The sequence below is a fragment of the Antedon mediterranea genome, chromosome 11 (genome assembly GCF_964355755.1).
Source record: "Antedon mediterranea chromosome 11, ecAntMedi1.1, whole genome shotgun sequence".
Taxonomy (NCBI): Eukaryota; Metazoa; Echinodermata; class Crinoidea; order Comatulida; family Antedonidae; genus Antedon; species Antedon mediterranea.
In genome coordinates this window covers 1,595,451-1,621,837 of record NC_092680.1, presented here as the reverse complement: position 1 = coordinate 1,621,837, position 26,387 = coordinate 1,595,451, and the positions used below count along the sequence as shown (strand labels likewise).

Genomic DNA, 26,387 nt, shown 5'->3' with positions numbered 1-26,387 from the left:
CAAGTAAACTGTTCACCTTTATAAATCGTTATCCGGTCTTTTTCTAATTCTATCACTTATTTGTGGTTATAAGTTTGTTAGTGACTAAACCTAATAATTACAAATGGCTGCCAAGATTCTATTATGACGCATCGGAGCGGGAAATATTGACGATAATTCTTTATTTATATTTATTCTTTCTTTATTGGCCAACTGCCATTGGGATATTATTGGCAATGTTTTGGTATGAATACAAACAACTGCGAGACGTACGTGAACATTATAATGTGTTGATATTCGTGTTAAATACCTACATGTTTTCATCAGTATTTTTAATCTGCTGAAACTTCAGAAAACAAGCGAAATTTTTTATTTTGTGAGTTGAATTAGCTTTATTATGTATTTGATAGCTTGGCAATAAGTAGTATAAATGAACTAGGGGCGTCCAAACATGGAGCATCGGTACATTGACATAAGAATACTGTTCCTACAACACCATTATGTCCACATAGTTCCATACATCAACTTAACAACAATCCACGTTAAAATATTATAGTAGATACTCTCAGAGGCACATTTAAACATGTATAAACGATATGTCCCTATAGTATGTGTAAACAGCTAATCATACCGAATCGTCCTGAGTCAACGGCCATGTTTCGCTAGCTTCACATACCTTTCAATCGATTACCTCTCATCGCCGCCTGCTAAGTTGCCATATAAAACCTGACGTACACTGAAAATCATTCATAATATGTTAGATTTCGTGAGATTGAAGCCTGGGGTAGCTATCTGCGCCAGTAACTATATAGGCCTACCTGTCTGTGCTTGGGTACATTGACCACTCCCATTGCAACCCGTTTGGGCAATCTAATTACTAGAATTGACCATCTGTACATACAGTATATCTACCAATGCTTGGCATACCATTATTGTAACAAACTAGGAATCCTATTCCGATATTAAAAGCTTGTCACATCACAACATATCATATGGCAGACATTCCATTCTCATTAAAAAACATTTTTGTTACGTTTACGTTAAATAATAATTTGCGTTTTTAAGTTTCATTTTTGTTTCATTTTTGTTTCATTTTTGTTTTTTGTTTCTAAATATATATAACATATCTAATAATTGTAATTGTTTTGAAAGTACTGTATAAGAAAGTAGATTGAAAAAGTCAGTTTAAGTTATTTAAATGATTGGTTTGGACATGGTCATATTGTTTTTGTTTTCATACGTCAAACAGCGTGCCAATGTGGACGAGTCACGTGGTGGTTATATTTTTTCCTGGTAATGTGACAGAGTCATAATTTGAACCTAGGTCCCTGGGACTGGTAACCATGCAGATTATTATTAAAATCATTATAAATCATAATATGCATTTCTTTAAACAATTGAAGTAATTCCAACAAAACAATCACAAAATATATTATTTATTGACAAACACGTACTTAACACAATAGTATTCATTCATACAATATCTATAAATTCTGTTTACGAAAGAGAACATAATACATTCAATGTCGTCATTGCTAGGTGTATCGTAGGTGCAGCATATACTTGAATCTGACATCTTCATTTTTATAAATCATGACGTCACAAATACGCTCTAATAATACCAATAAAGATTTGCTAATATTTACAATATATTGCAGCCAACTATCTGTAATTACGTACTGTATTTTAATCATTACATCAAGTCAAATAATCAATATAGAACGTAAGTAATATATACAACGTAGGCTATATATAATATGTTTAAAAGATATTTAGATTTTAGATGGAACGTAGGGAATTGTCTTTATGTGAATACATTAATTACTTCTTTCTTATGTACAGAATAATTCCTGCAGCTGCCGCCAGAGCACCGACGATTCCAAGAGTTGTAGCTACACCAACTGCCGTGGCACTGAATCCACCAGCTCTTACAGCTTGATCACTAGCCTTCATTCCGAGAACAGCTCCAGAAGAATCGCCTGCATCAGCCTCTACCGCATTGCCGTTGACATTGAAGTTATTTCCAGCGGCTCCTCCTCCTGCGCCAGCTAGTCCTCCAAAGGGTGCTGGAGTGGTATCCTCTGCGTCAGGAGCATCTGTACCATCTACTGCATTTGGGTCTGTTACGTCTACCTCTTCTTCCTCGCTTGAGCTGCTGTCTGAATCGGGATCTGGTTGGGATGTTGCACCTATTGGTAAATTGCCTTCTTCTGCAGCTTCTGCGGCGTTCTCGCCAGCTTCAGAAAGCTCACTCTCAGATTCAAATTCAGATACATCAGGGACAACAGTTGGTGTTGGTTGAGTTGAAACCCGTACGGAAAATACTGAAAGAAAAAACATAACAACTTAATTCATCATTTATTATTAGATCAAAATTATTTTTTATATTGTATTAGCCAATAATTTGAAAATTATATTCTAATTGAGATTATGACGACCATTTTGCAATATGTGATGGACCGGAAAGTTTTTAGAAGTTTCTGTTATAAAGGCATGATTGGTGGCGTGTTATGTTGCATTCCATTGCTATTGGTCGCGCGTATTTAATTTACATATCAAGTGAAGGTTTATATTGAATAGGCTGCGTAAGAGCGTTGTTTCGGCAGAAGAATTTTAGTAAGTCCTTATATATCGTTTTGTTTTTTAAGATGTGAATTGTCGCCGATACTGTGAGTATTTAACTTGATATATTTTCAATATATAATTATAGTGACCATATTATAGTGTATGGTATCTGGTGTTTTTATTGTCGTTTAATGATATAAATAAGGTGTTTTCCTGCCGTGTAAATTGCAGTAACGAGAAAGAAAATAAGTTAGTGAGCAAACACAGCCTCATCATCTTGCATATTTTTCTATTGCATGAGATATAAGCTCTCGCACACCAAACAGTAATGAGATTCCCCATGACAAATATATAATTTATTACACAACAAAAAGGCATAAACTTAAAAAAATGATTTTTGAATGACCTCCAAACACCCCTGACAATTAGTGTTGTTGAATATGACGTAGGCACTTTCGATGGAGTAGGAGCTAAAATTAAAACATAGTGACCTGTAGGAACTTGATTCCAGATTATGGAACAAATAAATAATCCACTGGAGGATATATTATAGACTTGTACTGACTGACATCAGGACATTCCAGAATAAAAATAACCCTGTTGGCTAAATGCAAGAAAGATAAACTATGTCTACACTATCAAACTTTATGTAACAAAAAAATATGATGTACCCATATATATATCATATCACTACCATATTTGGGCGTATCTCACTTTTATTGTTACATACAATTTGTGAGAGAGTTAACATTTAAAGATATAAAAATAATAAAAAACAATAACAAAAATCGTAAAAATCCAAAATCACCAAACATATTAAACCTTTGTTAATATTTACGCGTAGGGAAGCAGTATACCCATCACATTGTACGTTTACCTATAAACTAAATACAATACTATTCCTAAATGTTTAACAAAAAAGCAAGAATGCTTACGTATTTACAAGTGTAAATACATTGTGATTTCTTATTGTTTTTATTCCATCGTCCACAGTCCTGTAGGCTATTTATTTCTAGGATATGCTACTAAAATCACTCTATATCTTATAAATTGAAATTTTACTATTCAATTATCGACCAAATACACCCATGAGGCATAATATTAGTGTGTAATTGATAATAAATTATAGATATTAATTATGACTCATTGTTATTATGCGACCTGATATTGATAACTACACTGACTAGGCTACCCCTATCGTCTAATACCTCGTAATCCGAGGGTGATTCAGCAACAAGAAAGAAAAAACACACAAGCAGTAACTTTTACATTTAAACTTATTTTTGCTTTTCGATTGCTATTTATATATTACTGAAACAGCGGGTAATTTTAAGTTAATACTCCTACAGTTGTAGCTTGCCCAGTATACCAATGTTATATATTTTGTACTGTATGCTGTAAAAGTTATCGCAGTTACAACATGCTCATATTTTATAATATGCTGAAGGGGGTAGAGGAGTGGGGATTCTCTTTTTTGTCAATAAATACTTAAACCATTATTTTTACCTTCATGCTTAAACTATTAAAATATTGTTTATTAGATCATGGAAGTAAAAATAATTACCTCCATGGTTGGATCAGCAGAATAAATCCTAACAAATATAATATAGTGAACCAAATTAAAATTTTCACTACTAAATAATAATGTATTAATTTCATATAACATGACTGGAAAAGGAATGTAGTTAATTTTAACATTCGTTTCTATTTGATGTGTTAACCGTATCAATGTATTGCTTATGATTTATTTTATGTAACAAAACGTTAAATCTCATACAACACTATCAAAATTCGACATTTTAATTCGTTTTTTGTTTATCTTTAATCCTTTTGAAACAATTTATTTAATGTAAAATAAAAAATTTATATAACTTCTACCAGTTCTCATTTTCACATTTCAACTAAGTTTGTTTTAATATAATTTGTTAACTTGATATTGATAAAAATGGAATTCTAAAGCAAACGATTAAAACATAAATACAAATGTGCTAATGTGTTTCTATAAATGTCGATAAAGGTATATAATTATTAGAGCTAACAAGTACTATATATAGTAGGTAGGATACTCGGATAAAACAGCTGTTAGTACCGGTAGCAAGTGCTGGCGATTTGCCATTCCATAAATAGTACTACACGATATTGAGGTTGAATGGCAGAATTTAAAAAATAGAAAAATCTACAATGTTGACACATTGTCATGGACTTGTAAACTATAATTGATTCTTGCAAAATCATTCTTTAAAATAAATTGTACAGATGATATTTTTACAGCATAATATATAGGCCTACATAGGCCTACTGCATGTACTCTCATTTAAAAAAATAAATTCAAATCAATCCAATATTACAACAAACTCCCTATCAATCTAGACGTCAAAATTAAGACATGATTATCAATTAATTTAAACTAATCAAAAAATAAATTAAAGAAATTATTAATTTAACAAACATATCTCATAATATGCAATAAGTCTATACCATGCCATTGTTGAAAATGTGTTATGTTAACACGTGACTAATTAGATGCATGGCTATTAGTTGGCGTTTTCAACGAGTCCTAAGTTAAATCTAAAACCATACAATTTAAATATATTTTTTTAATTATTTATCACTAGTAGGCCTAAACACGTGCGTGACACTTGCAAAACATGTGTTTGCATATGGTAAAGTACAAGTGTACTTCGTTCAGGCTAGCATAGCATGCAACTAACTTGACAATGATACATACCGCATAGTGCCAGAAGCAGAAAGTTGATTGCGATCTTCATGTTAAATAGTAGATAATTTGCTAACAAAACTTGTGAATGAAAATCAGAGAAAACGTGTATTACTTGCACTCAGTCGGAAAATGAGTTGTTATGGTGCTTGGAGGTCAAGCCTTGCGCTTTTGAAGCAAAATATTCGCCAGAACCAAACGACAACGTGAAAATGTTTCGTCAATGATTTCTCATCGTTATTAACAAGGTCTGTCATAAGCAGCAAAGGAAAGCGTTGGGTCATGTCTTGCTGCAACAGGTTGTATCTCCTACACCTAGAAATCTGACTAATCCCGCTGAGCCGACTTAATTTTTGACGTCAATCAACGGTGCATAATTTTACGCATCATTGTTTTTGTAATCTTGCAACTTTTATGTAAACATCCAATTATCTATTATGTATAAACTTATTTTTATATTTCACAATCTTCATCTTTTCCTCTAAAATGTTAGCTATAATGTTATCATCATAGATTTTTTAGCTGAGAATTATTGTTCTGGTATAAATAAAAACAATACATTTATTTTTTAGTATTTTTATTATTAATATTATTAGGGCCTATAATATTATTTAAAATATCCTATTTATTTTTGTTAATTTAACATGTAATAGAATATTTTGAGAGCACAGACACAAACATATAAAATACGAAATTGACGCTTAGAAAACTAATATACAATTTTAGATAAGCACTCTATAAATCGGACATATAATTTAACTGAGGTTGTTTTTGAAAAAATTATAATCTGGTCGTCTTTGTTTTAATATAAATAAATATATCATTTCTAATAGAAGTTAATTAAATTGGTCGATAGTGAAATCTTATATAACTATTGAATATGCTTTCTCATTCAAAATAAAATATCCCGTCTCAACAGGGAACAGCTACTAATCAAATACCTGTCCGGTGAAATGAATGAAATTAAGAGGAACAGCTTTTAAAAAAGAAAAATAACTCCTAACTCCTTAGCCATCGTTTGTGAAAAAGTTTTATGGAAATGCTCAAAATGGTTTAAAACGTTTCCCAATGCGATTTGAGTTATTCTGTGCGCTTTGATGTTTTAATGTATTAAAGAAAGCTTGCTTAACATTTTCTCCCGAACATTTTTTCTTCTTTAATTTTCCGCTAAAAATTCCTTTTTATAACCCTACCTTAAACAATGAATACATCGTTCAACCTTCTTATTTTTTTTCAAATTTATACCTTTAAATTGTTTAGTTAAATTAATTAATGTTTATGTCGATATAATTTTTACGATAACGATATAATTTCATTAATCAATGTACTTTGCCAACTTTTGCGATAAAATAATAATATTTGGCAAAAGTTATTAAGGTTCTCGAAATTGCCCTTTTGAAGGCTCCGGATAATTCCTTTAATTGTTTTGATATAAACTATGTGTCTGGCGTTTTTCTTGTAAAAGTAATTGAGACTGTATTATTATTTTTAAGAAAATCGATATAACCCTAAAAAAAAGGTGAAAATGTTTTAGTCTCAACGATTACAGGCAACGTCTTAAGTTAAAGATGCTCTCCAGGTGGAATGCCATCCTGAGATGAGTATTAGTAATTAGTCTCGTTTATTTTATTTAGTTGTATTAAATGTATTTTTACTTTCTATGGACCAGAGATTCCGAAATAAAAGACTGATTGATTGATTACATAATTCGCCTGATACTGTACACATTATAGATACTCTACCAATAATTTGGTAAATAAGCTAATGATGATGTATAAACATATCAGACAATTTTAAAATGTCAGTACAGTAATTTATTACAAAGTAATAAATTATAATACTAAAATGATTGTTTCATACTATTATAATTATATGTATTATTTTCTAACAATTTCTAATTTCAAGAAGTTTAAGGGAAAACAATTTTGCATTCTACATTTCAATACTAAGTTCAACCTTCGAATATTAAATAATGCCAATTTCAAAGAAAATATTGCTGACAGCATAAAACCCCCTCACACAGCCACAAGGCCTCGATTTGAACTATAACACTCATTTTGAAAGTGCACAGTTTTCTCCGTAATAAAAGCCCCTTCATCGCTGTGACGATTATACATTTGTTTTGTATGCGGAACCCTGTACCATGCACGGCTTACAAATGCTTACTTAAATAGCATGGCCCGTGTCTTGAAACTGTCCAACTTATTACTAACCGTTTCCTTTCGATTCTGACTCATGTTACATAAGTATTGACGAATTTATACTTATTGTTATTGTTATTATTATTATTGATGATGATGCGGGCTCGGAAGGTTTAGTAGGTATATGACACATTAAGGGTAGCGGGGGCTGTGTATAACATTCATGCATATGATACCTCATGTAAATACATAGAATTGTGTCATAATGAGAACGTTTTTTATATTACGTAAAGCAATGACAATGACAAACCCCGTAGTGCGTACCTGGATACAAATCTACAATAACAAAAATAAAATAATAATAATAATAGGTTAATTTTAATTTGATATCTCAAAGATTAGAGTTATTTAGATTATATTATTCGCATAGATCTGTGCATCAATTTAAGCTATCATTATTAGAATACTGCAGGTGGTTTTCCAATGTTTAGTAATTATTATGTGGCTACAATAATAAACAAATAAAAAAAAAGCAAATACAATTATGACTAATTATTATATAAATCGGCCAAAGGGTTTTCAACCATGTATGTTCGTTCGTTTGTCTTATAAATTTGTCTAATGTTTTTGTTATCTATTTTTATTCAACACTAAAAAAACCTTATCATTATGCTATTTTGCGCTATTGGCCCTATGTACAAAAGACTCTTACTTAAACATAATACTATTTAGTATATTCGGGAATTCAACCTATGTTGTTGTTACTTATTTGTACTTGCAGAGATGTATGATATACAAAGAGAAAACAGTCTCCATCAGTCAACAATCGAAAGTAACTTTTCCAACTGTTTTCGGAAATGCCTAATATTTGCATTAAGATCCAGCATCAGGGCATTCCTTATCAAACATAAATATCATGCATGAGACAGAGAACAGATGTATCAATTGATAACCGTCAGCTTAAGTGGGAATAACAGGTTAACACAATCTTCTTAGCAGGGATTCAAACGTAAGCGTCTCATACACCGCCCATTAAAGATGTATTGCACCCCACCCCCTCCCACCTCCCAAAAAAAACCACAAAAAAATGAAGATTAATTAAATCAGACTTTAAATATGTTATTTTGTAGATTTAATAAAGTTAATAACTTCCATAGAAAGAAAACCGAAAAAACAATGTTTTCACTTGTAAAATGACAAAATAAATGGTTAAATTCAACCAAAAATCTATAGGCTGGCAGCCAATTTGACAATTTTTTGCTTTAAATTACATTTTTCAGGTAAATACATTTTTTCGATCCAATTTTTGGTTAAGGTGGATAACTATTATGTTACGTTAAAATGGAATATTAAAAAAATGTTTTAAGAATTATTTTTCAGGGGACAATACATCTTTAATGTTAACATATCTGTTGATTTGTGAATTTTCCAGGGTAGTTCAATAACATAGTTGAATTGATTGCGTTGCTTCCTCCTTTAACGTGCACCATGTCAGTTCAATTTAACGATACATTTATTTTGTTTCATCTAATTACGAACATGCTTTTAAAAGCCTACTAAGATAATTAAGTTAACCAAGATTATTTTTAGCAATTTTTAACATACGCCCAAAAAGATGAGCATGTGACTAACATGACTAGAAAGCAGAAAAAGGCTTAAGGTGGAAGCTTTAATAGACCGTGGTTCCAACTTTTCCAAATTAGAAGAAGAAATGTCGCAAATTGGTATTGGATTTATTTTTTCTAATTGGAAATAGGGTTTTTTAAATACTGATTCACACAAAAAATATATATTCCTGGAAAAAAATAAAAAAAAAGTTTAACAAAGTTGGACAACATATAGACATTATACAGCATGATGTGTTCACACTGAAATAATAAAATTATTTACCACAACTATTATTATCTTAGCTTTGCTTCATTTAGTGCACTTTTAAGTATTGTCTAACGTGTGCAATAGATCCATTTTCCACCTTTTCCTTAGTCTTTTGTACGCTCCGTTTCTATTGTATAACCTGTGATCGTTTTGATACCAACGTGTTGTCCAATAAATATTACATTTACTTTCTATGTAATTGTGGACCATGCTTATTTAGTTAATATAGGCCCGAGTTTGAGTTAACTTTGTAACTATTTACATTGATGTTTACTAAATGCATCTTTACTCAACAATGATAATAATAATGACGACACGTTGATTAATACATTTCTGTTCATTAAGATTATAAATTGTATTGTCATTGATTAATTGATATTTACATCAACTTTGATGCGTTGTTGATTGTCTATAATTTCATATGTATATTTATATCGACACGTGTTGTGGAAATAGCTGTCATCTATCTAGGTCAAAATAATGTATTCTATGTTATTATTCATGTAAATGCTTTCCCCTACTTAAACTTTTAAGTATCTAAAGGGTCAATTTAATTAAAATATGATCAATAAATAAATATTATTATTATTCGTTTTAGTTGCAAACCAGAAATGTCCAATAACGAACTTTGTATTTACCTATCGTAACGTACCTTAAAACATTTGATTTAAACATTTGATTTAAATAAGTTGTTCTGTAGGCCTATAAGGGAAAATAAGTAGTATAATGGAATCATCTTTAAACAGGATTTGAACCCAATACCCTGTTAGTGGTAGGCAATTTTCTGGGATTGATAGGCAAACAAAAACCTCAATGTTTTTTTTTTTTGCAGTGGAATCATTACTACGCATGTGAAGTAAATATAGGACAGATTGCACGGTCTGGACAGACATGCTACAATGGCTTTATCAATTATAGATTTAGGGTAAAGATACAGATGAATCATGATTTGTAGATCCTGGTCAGTCTTTAATTGAATAATCCCATAAATTAGTTGTTATATTGCATGATGTCAATCATATTACACAGTGTTGCGTGACCAATAGTTCAGTTTCTAATGCTTTAGTGATCTGAGCCAAGGAGTTTAAAATGGCCCCCTGAAAAAAAAATCACCTTCATTTAAGTGGGTTAAACTATATTTGCAAAATTTTATTTATTAAGGTCCAACTCCTATTGTTAAGCCTCAACGTCCTGGCAAGATATGTTTGGCAACATTATTAAACAATGTGGAAGGCTTGCCGAAGGAAAACACAAGAAAGATGCTCATGTGCTTTTAATGTCCGTTGATTAGTTATAAGTACTTGATTTTACCTTCATTAAAAATCCCGCATTATATATTTATATTTATGAATAAATTAATGGTCGCTGACTTGACAGCTGCTCCGTAACCAACGGTACTTCAGTACATTTTTCAAATGGAGAAACCTTTCTGTGTTTTTTTCGAAATTTACTGGATAATTTTCCCCAAGATTGGCCCCGTTGTAAGTAAAATGCATTGATAGAATAACGTCAGCTCATTAATTAGACTATATAGACTAGGCAAGGCTGGTTGGGGAAGAAGTCCCGTCCTCTGTCCCTGACTTGGCGGAAACATTGTCAATACGACGCTTCAGTAACACGTTCTTAACATGTTTCATTTACAAGTAAACCATCTCAAAAACACCTTAGGCACTATTTCTGTAGGTTATTGTATACAAAGTCACTTGAATGAATGCAATAATAGATGTTATATTAATTAGGCTGCACTTCTTGCTGCCAAGTATGGTTCACCCAAAAGGCCCTTATACCTCATTAGGTGCGTACACTGCCAAGTATTGGTCACTCAGAGGGCCATTATACCTCTTTTTGTGCGAACAGCAAGAACGATCTCTAGATTGGCAAGGAACAATATCAATGCATGCTTTGGTAACATCTTTCGTAATAAACTTAGGAAATTTCCGTAAGTTGCGCAAATGGCCCTAATATAATGTTGATTGAATTAATTATGTTTTAGGCTATACTTGCCAAGCATGATTCATCCAAATACAGGACCTCTGACATACAGTATAATAGTGTTATCCCTGGTATGATACTTGGTGATTTGATCATTCTGACAGCAATTCACAATCAAGCAGTTAATGCCAACAATTTATCTCTATTTCTATATTTTTTAAATATATTATTCAACGTGACAAAAAGATGGAATGATAGTTTATATCTTGGTTGGTTCTGAGCGCAGATAATGTGTAGGCCTAGACAAAATAATACTCAAGCCTAGCCTACACTAGCAAACATTAAATGTATTTTCTAATACGTTCTATTTTTAGTAGAGTGCAAACGTGACTCTACAGCTCACTATGTCGGTCGGTCGGTCGGTCTGTCGGTTGGTCGGTCAACACCAACTCAAATTTGTGCACGTGACTGCACCCATGTATATGGCCTTGTTTATTTGTAAAATAGATATCGACATCCATAGAAAGTGTTTGAGGTAAAAAACCATCTCAATTAGTTTCAAATAAACAGATATTATAAAAACAATACTGTAGATTATCAGTGACGTCTACATGTTGTTCTGCAATATTACTGTTTTGCGCATGGGAGTGAACATTTCACAGTGACGTCAGCTGTTAGGGCGGTCCGCTAATATTATGATTGGTTTTAGCCAATAGATGAGTTTATCCATACGATGCCAACATCATCGATTTCACGTTCCTACTACGTGTTTACGGACATTTTTAAACCGAATTTAGAGAGAATTAATAAATATTTTTCAACGGCATTTTACAAAATATTATGATCGTGATTGGTCTCATGTTATGTGTTTCCCAGAATTGTCTATATTAGAAACATTTGTTATACAGTTTTTTAAGTAGTTTGTATCAGCTGCAATTTGTTGTAAGTACCTAGTTTATATCTGCTGGCTGATTTTACGGATTTTTTCGAGAGCTTTTCCAACTTTCATATGTCCTTGATTGACACCGAAGTGTTTAAGGTGATGTCATGAATAATGTTGCCGAACTTCCAACAGAATGGTAAAATTAAGATAAACTTGAGTTTTATGACACTTCGGTGAAAATCAAGGACTTATGAAAGTTGGAAAAGCTCTCGAAAAAATCCGTAAAAGCCAGCAGATATAAACTAGGTATTTAAACAAATTGCAAAACGTTTTGCGTATTTCGTAAAGGTATAATTTACTAAATAATGTGCATACATCACCTTTTAAACCCAAGCATCACTATACGTCATTATATTACTCTAATATTCGGTGAAATAAAACCAAACTTTATGATTAAGATGATACAAACATTTCTTTTTAATTTTCAACATTTTACTATAAAATAAATTCCAGAAAAATAAGGTTTTTTCTTTATTACGTTTGTAACTATTTTTGTTTTGCTCTGTCGTTTAAATATTCAATATTGACTGTATAAATTTGTAAAAATTTTGGCCAAAAAAGAACGTTATTATTCTCTTACAACTCCATATGACCAATAAGAAAATTCAGTTAGATAAATAGATCAATCCATCAAGTTAATGTGAAACTTCTTATAGGCTATGACTCATCGTGAAATTGATACATACATTTATCAATATTGTCAATTAAGAAACAAAATGAACTTTGTGTTCCTATCATGTCAACATGGTGATGTACTCAAATTCATTTATTTACTCGACCTCTTCGTCTCCCAATCTTTGTTTTCTCCGCTGAACCATCACAAATACGGCAACTGCGGCGCTTATCGACACGATGCCAACAGCGGCGATGATAGCACCTATAACGACTGAAGTAGTACTTTCTATTGTGCCCATATAATTAATGTCCCCCGAGGGCGGTGCTAAAGTGTTAGTGTCCTCGATATTATTGCCCATGTTTGTAGCACTGGATTCAGGGGCGTCCCCGCCGCCATCAGAACCCTCACTCTCGCTTTCGATTTCACTACTCTCAGCTGAGTCGCCCTCGTTGCCTTCTAACTGAGATAAAGATGATAGGCCGACCAAAGATGACGGGTTTGTATTTTCGAAGTCAATTTCTGATTGGGCCTTTGTGTAAGCTTAAACAAATATAAGAAAAAATAATTTAAGTATATAAAGATTGAATTCGGGTTATTTACAATCAACTTATATTGCATTTATAAATTAAAATTGTATCTTGTAAATAAATAATTTGAAAATCCAATTGAAATATTGTGATGATGCATACATAATCACTATCACATAATCACTAAACATAACATTTATAGCATAAAAAATACAGGTGTCGAGAGCCACAGAAAATTAAAGCACGTATAAATAGACTATTGTCAGATGTTCAGTATGTACTGTGTCGTAACGGGTAGCCTAATGCTCTGTTTCGAGTACTCCTAAGCTTCAGCTTGGGTTCGAATTTTATATATTTTTTTTAATGAAAAGAAATATTGTTTTTCTATCTTTGCGATTACTACCGTAATAAATACATAAATGGTATAAAAATGCATTTATGGTTTTTTACGTCTATTTTGTTCTTTATATACACAATTTAATACGTAATAATATAAAACGGTATTTCAATGAATAGTCATAACCGATGTTAGGCCTAAAGTATTAAATGATGTAAACGCAATCACAGGTCACTATACATGCTTATCAAATACAGGAAGGTCAAATTAATTACAAGCTATAACGTTTAATCTAATACACTTTTTTAAAATAAATTTTATAAAATGAAGTTTTGTAATTAAATGTTGCGTTTTAATTAAACTGTCAACGTAATCACCATTTCGCACATTAATACTTCGATCGGAACGGAAGATGAGGAAACGTAAAGATATTCACCATAGCACTTGTGACGTCAGAGGGGGATAGTGTCGGGGCGTGGTATAGAAATTGTCGATGAGTACAAAGCGAATGACATTCAATTAACATCAATAATATGAACTTATTGTTGTAACATAGAGGGAGTGACGAATCAACACATGGAACCATTATCTCGTCTAATCCACATAGTAACATTATAAGTGAACTTTTTTCGATGATGAATGTACATCTATTAAAAGTATTATTAGTAACTAAATGAATAAAATGGATTACGAGACAGAAGTTTACAGTCTTTAAAGAAGAATATGGTATTCTATTATAATATAAACCCAGACAATTTGTCAGACGATTTAAAATATTAATAAATGTGACACTTACCAAAACATAACAGACCGATGAGTAGTAACGTTTTGAAATAATGCATCATGAATTTGCAAACTTTGAAAAATCTCTCAAATAATTTTAGCCTTGTGAAACTTTTAACAAAGAACTTTACAGGAAAATTAAAAGAGGGGAAATTCAACGAGTCTTCAGATAATATGCGGTCGTCGGTGTACTTGTCTTACTAATACAATTCTCTTCGAGTTCAAAGTTCAAAGTCACGCATCACTGAGCAATCTATCACCAAAACTTTTTAAATCGTCACTCCCACTTGATTGTCAAGACGATTAGGACTATTAAAATTGAAACGATCACCGTCACATGGAAATTGTCACTAATTACCTAATCTGTGTAGGCCGCAGGTTCTGATTTTATCATTGAATAATTTCAAAAGAATATAGCACCCTCAAAGCTATGCCAATTCAAAGTTAGATACAATGGAACAAGGCCATATATATGGCTGCAGTCGCGTGCTCAAATTTGACTTATTGTTTACCGACCGACCAACCGACCGACATAGTGAACTGTAGAGTCGTGTTTAAACGCGACTAAAAATGTTGCCGTCACTTTCCATTTTTTATGAGTCGAATCTTCAATGAAAACAAATGTAAACATAGGAAATGAAATGTGGTATTATAAAGCAAGAAAGAAAAACAATTAAAACAAAAATAGAAACAAAATAAGCTGCCTCGAAACTGTTCCAGACAGGTAAATACACGAATCTTGAATAAAGGTGGGCTGCTCCCGAATCTACTTTTGCCATCTTAAGAAGAATTTTTTTTTATATAATCACTTGATTTTTTGAGTTTTAATGTATTTATATTTATGTATAATTGTCAAAGGAAAGTTTATGAACGAATATTAAATAATCTTGGTATTTTGAATAAATATGGGCCGCGCTCCAAAAACTGCCTATATTTGGCATACTACTGTAGGCTAAACCAAGAAAATGACCATCTTATTGTAACTCTTTAAAAAAATTGTTATTCAATTCTAGTTATGCTATTTTGAATTATGACATCCAACTTTAAGAAGAAGCAGTCGGTTAGTGGATAAGATATGAAGGCTGCTTTTGGACATCCCTTATAGTTTATAACTTTTAGGATTAAACAAACATTGGGAATGACATTATGACACATCACATTATGGTGGGCTTAAAACACATGATAATGAACATTTTTGTACAAAGGGTATACAAATAGATACTTAGTCATAAAGTTTTAACCACTTTTATACTCATAATCAGATTGTCACGATTTAGGCTTATTATATCAGCTTTTGTTGTATTTTATAGGAATTTATTAGACATAATCGAGGTCTATAATAGTGATGGATATTTTTTAAGATGACTGTACAACATTTCAGCTGCCAGACCTTCAACATATAATATAATATAACCAGACATTAAACCAACTGTCGTAGCTTTGACAAAACTACGCGTTTTACAAGACTAGTTAAAAAGCTGATATTGTGCATTAATATCAATTGTCCACTCGTCAATACGAGGCCCAAGAAAATGTAATACATGTCCAACACCCGATTGGCCGAAGAACAAAGTTAGAATCAACTTGAAAATACAATCTATATCGCCCTCTATAATACGATAAACTGAACTTTCTTTCAGTTACTGACGAGAGCTGTTGCTATGTTATCTGTCACAGTCATAAGTGACGGGTAGCATAAACCGAACGAAAAGGGTTATTTGCATAGAACTATCCAGGTGTATCCCCGTTTAGATTTGTTGAGGAACGTAGTAATTACACCTCACATCAACCTCATAGACAAGGAAGGTGTCATACCTCAGCAACAAAACTGATTGATCGTTGTAAGTAAGAACTAAGATATTCATTTATTGTAATCCTAACTTGTAATAACTACATAACGTGTGTAATGTATTTCTATGCTAACTTAGGTTAACAAAATAAAATTATGAGAAAAATTGTTTTCCTAACTTGGGTTTTCTTTTCTTCAAATGATTAATGCAGACGAAATTTCACCAACCTATTTAGGCGCGCTAGGCCAAAATGTTATCTGAATTACATTGTTTCCTTTTGAGGATCTGCAGTGAAAACTCTGTAAAATAATTATCATGCATGCATTATGAATGCACGCTGTATGGTAGCTGTTCTGAGTTAATAATGATCTTATTTTATCGGTATTCAACAATATCATATTAATGCTATAAAATGCTGCTCCAATCATCAAGTAGATTGTAAAACCGTATTGACTATAGCACAAAGTACACCATAAAATGCATAGAGAATTATACTGCGAACATCAATTCAAATACATATTAATTGCGTAGTGTTGTGTACAGAACGAACCCTAGGAATCATTAGTTGGATCTTACCCAAGTAGGATGAATTGATAACTACATATTACTCACCTGAAAGAACAGTTTCTAAACCTTAATCTGCCTGACCACTTCTGACAAAAATAGCCTCAAGTGAGATCATCTTTAAATTCAAAGAAACTGCCCATTGAGAATTTCTAAATTGATAAATTTACATAATGCTTCGCTTAGTTTTCTCCATTTAATTTCAATGTAATTTGGTAATAAATATGCAAACAATTTTACTTTTTATTTGTAAACTCTTTTATAATATACATATAAAACATAGTATAATAATCACAGTAAATAACAACAAATTAGTATGTACATTCTGCTTACTGAATCTTGTTAATTACAAGCTATTCTTCTTCAGAAACGCAAGTAATATCTTTTTGTTCAACAAAAATATTATGATTAGAAATGTAACGCATAACAATATTAGAAAACTAACATTTTTATTGACATTTTAAATAGTTTTTAAGTTACATGTAAGCTTAAACTAAACTCTAAATAAACTAAATGGTGGTTCTTGTTTTAGTTCTTGTATAGTAAATACATTTTAAACAAGGACCAAATGTAGTGATTTTAATTTGCGACGACAAAGGACCTACGTCACATTGTTGATGTGTTGTCGGCCGTCGCATGGATAGTGAAACCACTGAGTCAAGGAATAATGAGGGAGAAAATTAAGAAAATAAAAATGTTAGTTTAATATAATATAAGATATGTGTTCAATTAAACCATAAATTTATTCTGATATTTAAACATTTTCCACATATTTGGTTAATAGGAGAACGTCCAGCGCATACATAGATACAAATCTATATACGTACATCTTACATAGTTATGTATATTAATACAGTACAAATTATTAATAAATTATTCATTCAGATGGTATATCATTTGAATACAGATCCTGTCTGCAAGATAACCATGCAAGAATCACTTTAATATCAATATTTCCAATATAATACAAACTTGGAGTTCTTAATAAACAACAATAGAATGGGTTTAAGCAAATAGTTCGTAAAAAAATATTAAGTTTGATTGATTTTTTCATCTAATCAACTTCCTTTAAGGAAGAATTGCTGATTAAATATATTGATATTTGTAAAACGTCTACAATACAACATTGACATCATAAACAAAATGAACAAAATTGAATCGTATTTTTCATACACTTATATTAAAGCAAAGTAGTTGTTAGTAGTATTGTTCAATTTTTATGTTCTCATTGCCTCGGATCAACGAGAATTTCAAGACAAACAAGCTCAATTATTGTCATAAACAATCATGATGGGTACTTTGATTCCTTACAAGCAAGGATCCAAATGACAGTAGCAAGTTAAACGCATAAAGACCTATAGTTGTAAATGTTGAAATTGTCGAAATCGTGATTTAACACATTGGATATTAAACACAGTCAACACTCCAACAATTAGAAAGATTCCGACAAAAACTCCAGCTACGAGTCCTATACTTGACTCTGTTTGACCGTTTATGCTGGAATCCACCGATTCTTGTCTGGAATTATGACCTTTAATCTGTGCAGGCATGTTTCCAACAATTATTGTAGGCCTAGGTCTTTTTGGATTGTTTCCACCTACGCGAGGTTGGTGGGGAACTGTCGTTCCAGGTTGAGGTGGTAGAGGAGGTGGTGGCATTTTTGTCGTCGGTAGTGGCGGTTCCCATGTGACTGGTCTACCTAACCTTGTATAAGTGGGATACCCGGTCGTATAGAATGAATCTGTGCCACCACCGGTTCGGCCACCTGATCGGCTATCGTCTCTCCGTTCTTCTCTCCGTTCGTCTGTACCGTTTGGATTAAATTGTGGATATTTCTCTGCTGCAGCATCTGGGATATTTGTTCGTACATTAGATTTGGAAGTCTTTGATTCTCCACTATCACTTTCCGAATACCGTTGTTTATAATTTAAGTTTTCGTTGATTTGTCCTGATGGTAGTCTGTGTGGTATGATGCCGGCATTGACTAGTATTAGGACATTCCAGTGGCTTATTCCTAAAATTAACAGAAAAGAAAACATATCTTTTTTTAATCTTTAGTATTTAAAAAAATGTTGTTTACAATATCGTGACATCCATCCATTGTTTTCCACAGAACAAGGCGTAAGCGCGTCGCAAGTAATTTGAGCCAATCACGATACGATGGATGGATGGTAAAGTTTGGTTCCCACTAGCGATGCAACGTAACGCAATCTACGCAACGTAACAAACTTCTATTCTAATAATTGTGTTTGCCCGCCGTTTGCGTGAAATCAAACATGCGATTTTTGCAGCTTTGTTGGTCGTCGGTTCCCCCCACTGCGTTCTAGTGGGAACCAAGCTTAAGTTATGACAAGCTCTGTCAGCACGTAATTACGATCTATGGACTTGCTCTAAAAAAAAAGGAAATTATGACTGTTATGATGTAATTATGACGTACGGTGACATTATAATACTATCAATGATAGTTGATATATCATACAACGGGAATTCAATTTAGAACTAAAACATCTACCATAAAGCATTTATAATTTTGCCGACGAATTCTCAATTTATATTATAATCAATTTTAATAAGTTGAAGTACAGAAATATAATTTAATAATCTTTCTTTCACATTAGCCAATTTATGTTTAGCCTTATTTATATTGCGATTGATTTTCTGAATTTTGTTCCAAATAAAATGTTCCAAGAAACGCAACGTCAGAAAATAGATACCCACCCTTTTTAATGAATTTCGCATCCCTCAAATTGATGGAAGTCTGTGTCAGAAGGCTTACGGTGACAAGACGCATCCCCTATATAGCGAATACTGTGAATACATGACAGTTGACTATGCATTTATGACGGTAGAAATCGCAAAGATAGCTTACCTATTTAATTTCTTAAATTAACTTGAATATCTCTCTTAACCCTCTAAATATCTCTCTTTTAAAAAAAACAATATTTATTTTCCATTAAAAAAAACAAGAGATTGGAACCCAAGCTGCGAGTACTCGAAACTGAGCATTACCCGTTACGTCATACAGTGATGACTGAACAGGTGACAATAGTCTATTTATTTGTGCTTCACATTACGTAATTCATCGCTATGTCAAAAATATGCATATTCATGACCGTCATCATGTGGAAACGAAGCTTGTATTACCCTGTTTACAATCAAAATGACGAGTTAGTTTGACAACACGTATGTCGTGGGTTCGATCCCCATGCTGGTCGGTGGAATAGAGTTAAAGGTATGCGACCACTGTGTTTGGGGTTCACAGAATTATACGTCCTCCTTTCCACCACACATCATGAGGCGACAACATCAATGCATCTGGCGATGTGCTGGAAACGACCCCAAAAGGCTGTGGCAGGGCCTTAGTGCTGAGGCAGGGAGAGCACATTTAACATCTTTTTTTTATCTAATTTTTTTGTCAACCTGTATTCGATCTCGTAAATTGTATGTTTGGCGCCCTCAATTTTAAGAACACCCGTGTAAACCTATCACCATAATTATCGTAGGTGATTTATTGTAATTGTTTTATGAATTGTACAATTCAAATTATCGATTAGGCTTTTGTGTGTGGCCGGCTCACGCTGTTTATATTTTATTAATTTTGTTCTGTGGAATTGCCGGTATGAATTTCATGCATTGCATGCTTTACTGGCTCGCACTTTGGCCACACTCACCATAGAGCTGATTATGTTTACTTAAATTATTTCGTTTCATATTGCAATTTCCGGAGACCTAGTAGCCCTTTTTTTTCAAAATGTCTTTCGCACCCTCCATGTGAGCCTCTGTTTCGTACCCTGTAATCCACTTCCAGCCCCAGATACACCCCTGACTTTATTAAATTATACAGTAATATGACGTGCATAATATGATTTCTATATGCACGAACGACTTTAGGACGAGGCTAAACTCGTCTGGTAAATGTAGTTTACTGTTTTCCTGGTACACTGTGGTACTGTGGATTGTTGGACCCTGAGATTGGTAGCCAAGCTTTCTTAATGCTATGTTCTGGCTTCATTCAGAATTGTTTCATTGTATGTATCTGTGGTTGGGTGATTGTTGTAATATTATGTAATGAATATTTTCATATTTCCGTTGCCGAGACGTTATCCTATTACGAGCTGTCCAATAAGGCAAAACTAAAAATGAAATGTTAATGCAGTATTTTGATATGAAGTGTCGCAGATGACAAAAACTGGGTCGAACGAACATGAAACAGAAATATAAGCATTAAGAGTATTAAGATTCTGTCAATGATACGAAATAAAACGGAAAATGTAGTAGGCGTAGCATCTTGGTGGATATAGTGATACTAATAAGTCTTCTTTCAGCTACAGAATATCTTTCTTTGTTCAATAAGTTGCCTTCTTGTGTACGGTACTAATTTGACGCACCTTTTAAAGTAGAACATAGGAAATCAACGATCACGATAATAGTGCTGTAAATGTGAATACCACAATTGGTAAACCTGCTTGTGATTATTGGGTAACAAATGATATGATGACTTCTCTTTGAAGATGAATGAATTTAACGAGACGGTCAATACATGGTTTCCAAATTTTTTCTAAGCATTTTGTACGTGCTTTCCTTCTGGTACTCTTATCGAACTATAGTATTACAATTTCCAAGACAATAAATGTAAAACTAATAGAAACGTATCGCCAGGCTGCAAGTTGCAGGTTATTCCTCCATTTACATTTACGTTATAGAATCAAGGGTTTATTTAAGTCAGAGATACACATTTTAACGGAACATCACAAACAGAGATGTAAAAACATACACATTTACCATTATGTGACTATGATAATATTATCTAACTTTGCCAAATTGAAAAACTTGATAAAAAGATAAAATCTCAAGAACAGTTCACTTGTTAAAAAAGAGCCTTATTATAAAACGGTAACCGTTAGAAAAAAATATTGGTAAAGAATGATCCTCTGGTTTTAGAATGTGTGTTTTGTTTTCAGTTTTATATAGCACATCCGCTAATATGCATAGGCCTACTCTTAATAAAATGAAACAAGTCTGAGTTCAATAACTGATAGAGCACTGATTCTTATGTATGACTCTCCTTTTCTGTTTCCGAACCAAATTATGGCATTTGTCTTAAACAGGTTTTGTAATTATTTAAAAAGAAGAAATTAACTGATATTCATAACTTTAAGTACATTTGTATCCATCCAGTTTTACTCTGCGCATGCTCATAAGTTTCTGCGACAGCTTAATTAGTAACACATATTAGGTTCTCATGAGAAAGTTACTTTATCAAAATTATGAATAATCAATGTTGACGATTGAAATAGGGAAACACACACGCTCTGCCCCTTATCGGGTACAAGACCCCGTTGCAGTTAGATGCACATGTGGAGAAATTCTGATGACGTAGTTTTGGTTTACAGCAGTGGAGTAACGCAGCCCCTGGTTTAGGAACCGTAAGTGGCCCTCCAACTCTAGAGGCCTCGGCGTTTTTAGCTTTTTTGACATATATTTTAATGCCTGTTTTTCCCACCCCCATAAACTCAAAATAACTTACAAAAATTTCTTTTCAAATAGGCCTACTTTGAAGACGGAAGTTTCTAATTTTGGTATCCTGAGGAATAGTGATAACTTGGAGCGCGTGTAGTTAAAGGCATATCCTGACAAACATCACAACAAGTACGGAGATTGTTAGAAATACGACGACTGTGTTCTCTTGATTTCAACCATACACAGTTGTTTTTGTAAATAATGCTGTGCGTTGATGCTGTTGAGTAATGTTACGAAGCCTTATTGATAATTAACAAGGCTAAATTTAGAATTATTCGTCTACATACGTTTGAGACCAATTAAAAACATTCGGTTGCCATTTTGATTCATCTGTAGGCCTAACTTGGGTAGTTACCGAAAGATGACGTTAATTTACATATTATGTAAAGCTCTGTCTACACTATCAAACTAGTTGACAAAAAAAGTGTGATGTGTCCAAATATGGTAGTTATATGCCTAACTATGGTAGTGATATGACATCATGTCTATGGGCACTTCGCATTCATATAAAGTTTGATAGTGTTGACAGAGCTTAATGTTATACAGTAAATTGTTAATAAAGGTCAGTTTTCTTCATTAAAAATGTCCTACATTTTAATTAATAATTTAATTTAAATTTAAATAATCATCAGCCTTTTAGTATCTGTTTTGTTTTGTGACTTTGCAGTGGTGTTTACCTTCATACATTTATTAGGAGAGGACAGGCATTTTAAAGATAAATATATGTTGAGAGTCACTGTCAATAAGAGTTGTTAACCTGGTTATTGTTAACCTGGTTAAATAAAAAATAAAGAAATATATAATAAACATCATGAATGGGATAATCAAATAGCAGTAATCTTCCTTAATCTATCTGGTTTTATTATTTAAAAGTGCATCATTTTAATCAACGTTTTGTCTCTACATATTATATTAGTTGGTATTAAAAGATCATTTGCCTTTTTGAGTATCACCGTACGGAAAATAAATGTCCTGTAATTTTCCCAAGAGTGCGTACTGTGTTATGGAATAACAAAAAAAAGTTAGGAACTCCTACTTAATGTACTGAAATACTTAACAAATGTCTATGTAGGCCTACAGTAACTATTAGTATTTAATCACATTAATGTGCGAAAGGCAGTACATTCAGTGTATTGTTGGCTTGTATCCACAACCCGAACTAAATCATGAAGACAAGTTGTTGCTAAGTGCTGTCACCGAACTCAAACGATTGGTAACAGACTACAATCAAACTAACTAACACAATTAACCAATAGATAAGTAGGTCTACACAGTTACCCATCATAATTAATTAACGGTTTATACTCACCAAAAATGGCCAAGAAGAAGATCGTTTTTAAACATTGTAGTTCCATTTTATTTTGCTTGCAAAATGTTATCGTCTGATGTGAGTGTAAATAGAGTACGCACTGCGTTTACTGATTTCCTTTTCCGTTCTTGCCTGTAATTTATAAATTTACAAAAGGAAGGTATTACGGTACAAACTAGTACTAGAGTATTATCGAGTTATAGATGTGTGCCTTTAATGGTAATAAGGATACATAATGTAGGGCTACGTTAGTAACTTTTGGCCGATTCATTTATAATGGTAATTTAATTAAGCGAGTACATCGATTTGATAATCATAAAAAGAACATTATAAAATAATGGTTACGCGGTTGAATTGCGAGCTTGAAAAAAAAGTAATTTTATGGCGGCAGGAAGATTTAATATTGTTTCCAATTTAATTATTGGGTTAGGAAAGAAAGAGCTGTTTGGAGCATGCATCGTAAGCCTCCGAATTGCGGTGACATGGAATTTACATGTATGGGGTTCGAATCTTATGCAACTTATTTTTACTTAGAGAGAGATAATTTAGAGGGTTAGGTTTATTTATGAATTAGTTCGGCTATCTTTCACATAAGGATCCCCAAACTTACGTTAAAAAAAATCGCGGCCCGGGCCAGGTTCCTTCCCAAATCCCTTTCTGATTTCCCCAGGTTCTTAACAGTTTAATAGACAGAGAGCCATTGAAAAGGAAGTGATATCAAGCACATCACAAGATGACAGTTTTATACTTTTGCTTTTCCGCTACTCCCCTGTTATACTTATATGTTTGTTTTTTTGCTATGTAGAAAGATTGAAAATAAAATAAATAAAATAAAATAAAAAAGAAAGATCAAAGTAGGTATAAGAAGGAAGGAAAAATACTGATGACAATAATTATATAAAATATAATGTGTGTGACTCCTGCATAAACACAATATATATGTAGTAATTAAAACCATTACATAGAAGACATTTTTTTTTTTTTTTTTTGTGTATACTTTTAAGTACTAAATCCAAATGAAGAATTACATTTATCTGTATTATTACATTCAATATAATTTGGCAACGCTATGATTCAACATGATTCACGCCATGTCAAGGATCAATTCAGGTAAAGTCCACCAGCTAAATATTATGACTTTCATCACGAAAGCTATTTGCGATAAACCTTATTAATGTAATACTGAATTCTAATAAAGAATTAGTTAATTAATGAACATGTCTTTCTCTTGTACTTTTGCTGCAGTTATAGTCCGTAGTCGGCCTCTCATTTTATACACAAGGGACGGTAGTTGCATTTAAATTTAGACACGACTTACCATTGATATAACGATATCTACTACCCTACCAATGAAACTTCTGTCATCTTCCGTTTTACGTAACGGAAAATGTCACCGTTAAAACATTGCAAATCGTATAAAGAAGTTTAAACTGTGCGTTCGCGTCTTCCTTCGTCACGTGTAACTTACCTTGTAAAATATGTTATTGGACCTGTAGCCTATGTCTTCTAACAAAATATGTTACAACTGTAATATCTTCCCTGGTGTATTGTCATAGTACGCACATCCCAAGCTATGACATTATCGGGTCAGGTCAATACTGGAGTCACGGGATGACAATGATAATTATTTATGATCTGATGTCTAAGGATGGATAAGCAAGCCTGCGAGCTACAGCAATTTAATTGCTTTTGCTTATCCTTGCCTCCTTAGATTTCCACCTGTCTTGTTTTTGTTACCTTGTTTTAAATGTATTTCGATTTTAAAGGCTAAATAAAAAATTAATGAATGAATGAATTCTATTTTACTTGTTTATATCTGTGTTTATTACATTTTGTAGGCATACAGTACGCTGCCACAAGCCCGAGGGGTGCTTAAGTTATTTCGGACATGACCGTGATGGTAGGCTATCAGAGATAAGATATATCTAGGCTCATTAAGTAATTAAATATAAAGTGTTTTTGTCCGGATATTCAATCAAATTTGCAAGCGGATTTTTCCTAATTTGCTCACCGCGTTAAAGTGACGTAAATAGGACCATTCAATAACAAGTTAGGCGCCGAATTGTATCTAATTGTTTTAGAATTGTTGGTCTTAAAATATTATATTATTTTAATTGAATACTCAAGATTTAAGATTCAATTTTATTTTGCCAATTAAAATGGAAATAATATACATTTTCATACGTAACGTCATCGTTGCGTCTGCATGTTTATGACAATGATGGATACATATAGCCTATACCCAGGTCTGTGTGTAGTAAATACATTCGTGGCGAGCCAATGAATTTAAAGAGCCCAAACATGTTTTAGTTCTTCTTCTTCTGGTTTTAATATCTCTGATCAACACTTTTTGCACATTGAAGCGTGGTTCACACTAGCGACGCAACACAAGGACGTAACGCAACACAGGTGAATTTTGACCAATCACAAGCGATGGCTTATTCGCTTGTGGTCGCTAACTGTCTACAACTTCTCTTGTTTGGTTAAAACGCTTACGTTGCGTTTACGTCCTTGCGTTACGTTCTAGTGGGAACCAAGCTTAACGCCCCCTGTATTCTGGATGAAGGCCTAAACAAACCTGTTCAGAAAATGGAGCAGTGTGTTATATGACCCAGATATTTTGAATTATATAGCCTGTGGTGTTGGGAGGGGTGAGGTGCGAAGAATTTAAATTATTGGGTTGTTCCCAATGTACTTCTTTCAGGCAAAACATGAAATGTGAATCAATAGGCCTATAGGTTTACGACATCATCAATTTAAAACAGTCTTTTCGTATGGTTAATTTATTTA

At 32.8% G+C, this 26,387-nt stretch overlaps 3 protein-coding genes and 1 long non-coding RNA gene across 4 annotated transcripts; 1 reads left to right on the top strand and 3 right to left on the bottom strand.

Annotated features, from left to right (window-relative positions):
• Positions 1 to 1,399: 1,399 nt before the first annotated feature.
• On the bottom strand, positions 1,400 to 5,610 carry LOC140062302 (uncharacterized). Its single transcript, XM_072108459.1, has 2 exons — positions 5,273 to 5,610; positions 1,400 to 2,303 (listed from the first exon to the last, which is right to left on the bottom strand). Exons 1-2 carry the CDS (start codon positions 5,310 to 5,312, stop codon positions 1,801 to 1,803), a joined length of 543 nt encoding a protein of 180 aa, XP_071964560.1. The 5' UTR covers positions 5,313 to 5,610; the 3' UTR covers positions 1,400 to 1,800.
• On the top strand, positions 2,345 to 22,714 carry LOC140062303 (uncharacterized). The gene is made up of 4 exons (XR_011847468.1): positions 2,345 to 2,648; positions 8,183 to 8,410; positions 10,109 to 10,201; positions 22,316 to 22,714. It is a non-coding gene; the product is annotated as an uncharacterized lncRNA (long non-coding RNA).
• Positions 12,590 to 14,717, bottom strand: LOC140062865 (uncharacterized). The gene is made up of 2 exons (XM_072109238.1): positions 14,428 to 14,717; positions 12,590 to 13,307 (listed from the first exon to the last, which is right to left on the bottom strand). Exons 1-2 carry the CDS (start codon positions 14,474 to 14,476, stop codon positions 12,922 to 12,924), a joined length of 435 nt encoding a protein of 144 aa, XP_071965339.1. The 5' UTR covers positions 14,477 to 14,717; the 3' UTR covers positions 12,590 to 12,921.
• On the bottom strand, positions 17,582 to 25,153 carry LOC140062301 (uncharacterized). The gene is made up of 3 exons (XM_072108457.1): positions 25,066 to 25,153; positions 23,598 to 23,729; positions 17,582 to 18,782 (listed from the first exon to the last, which is right to left on the bottom strand). Exons 2-3 carry the CDS (start codon positions 23,641 to 23,643, stop codon positions 18,124 to 18,126), a joined length of 705 nt encoding a protein of 234 aa, XP_071964558.1. The 5' UTR covers positions 23,644 to 23,729; positions 25,066 to 25,153; the 3' UTR covers positions 17,582 to 18,123.
• Positions 25,154 to 26,387: the final 1,234 nt, after the last annotated feature.

Coding starts and splice junctions, on each gene's coding strand:
- LOC140062302 (XM_072108459.1), bottom strand. CDS start 5,312: ATGAAGATCGCAATCAACTTTCTGCTTCTGGCACTATGCG. Junction 2,304..5,272: donor TCTGCTTCTGGCACTATGCG/GTATGTATCATT, acceptor TTTTTCTTTCAG/TATTTTCCGTACGGGTTTCA.
- LOC140062301 (XM_072108457.1), bottom strand. CDS start 23,643: ATGGAACTACAATGTTTAAAAACGATCTTCTTCTTGGCCATTTTTG. Junction 18,783..23,597: donor CTTCTTCTTGGCCATTTTTG/GTGAGTATAAAC, acceptor TGTTAATTTTAG/GAATAAGCCACTGGAATGTC.
- LOC140062865 (XM_072109238.1), bottom strand. CDS start 14,476: ATGATGCATTATTTCAAAACGTTACTACTCATCGGTCTGTTATGTTTT. Junction 13,308..14,427: donor CATCGGTCTGTTATGTTTTG/GTAAGTGTCACA, acceptor TATTTGTTTAAG/CTTACACAAAGGCCCAATCA.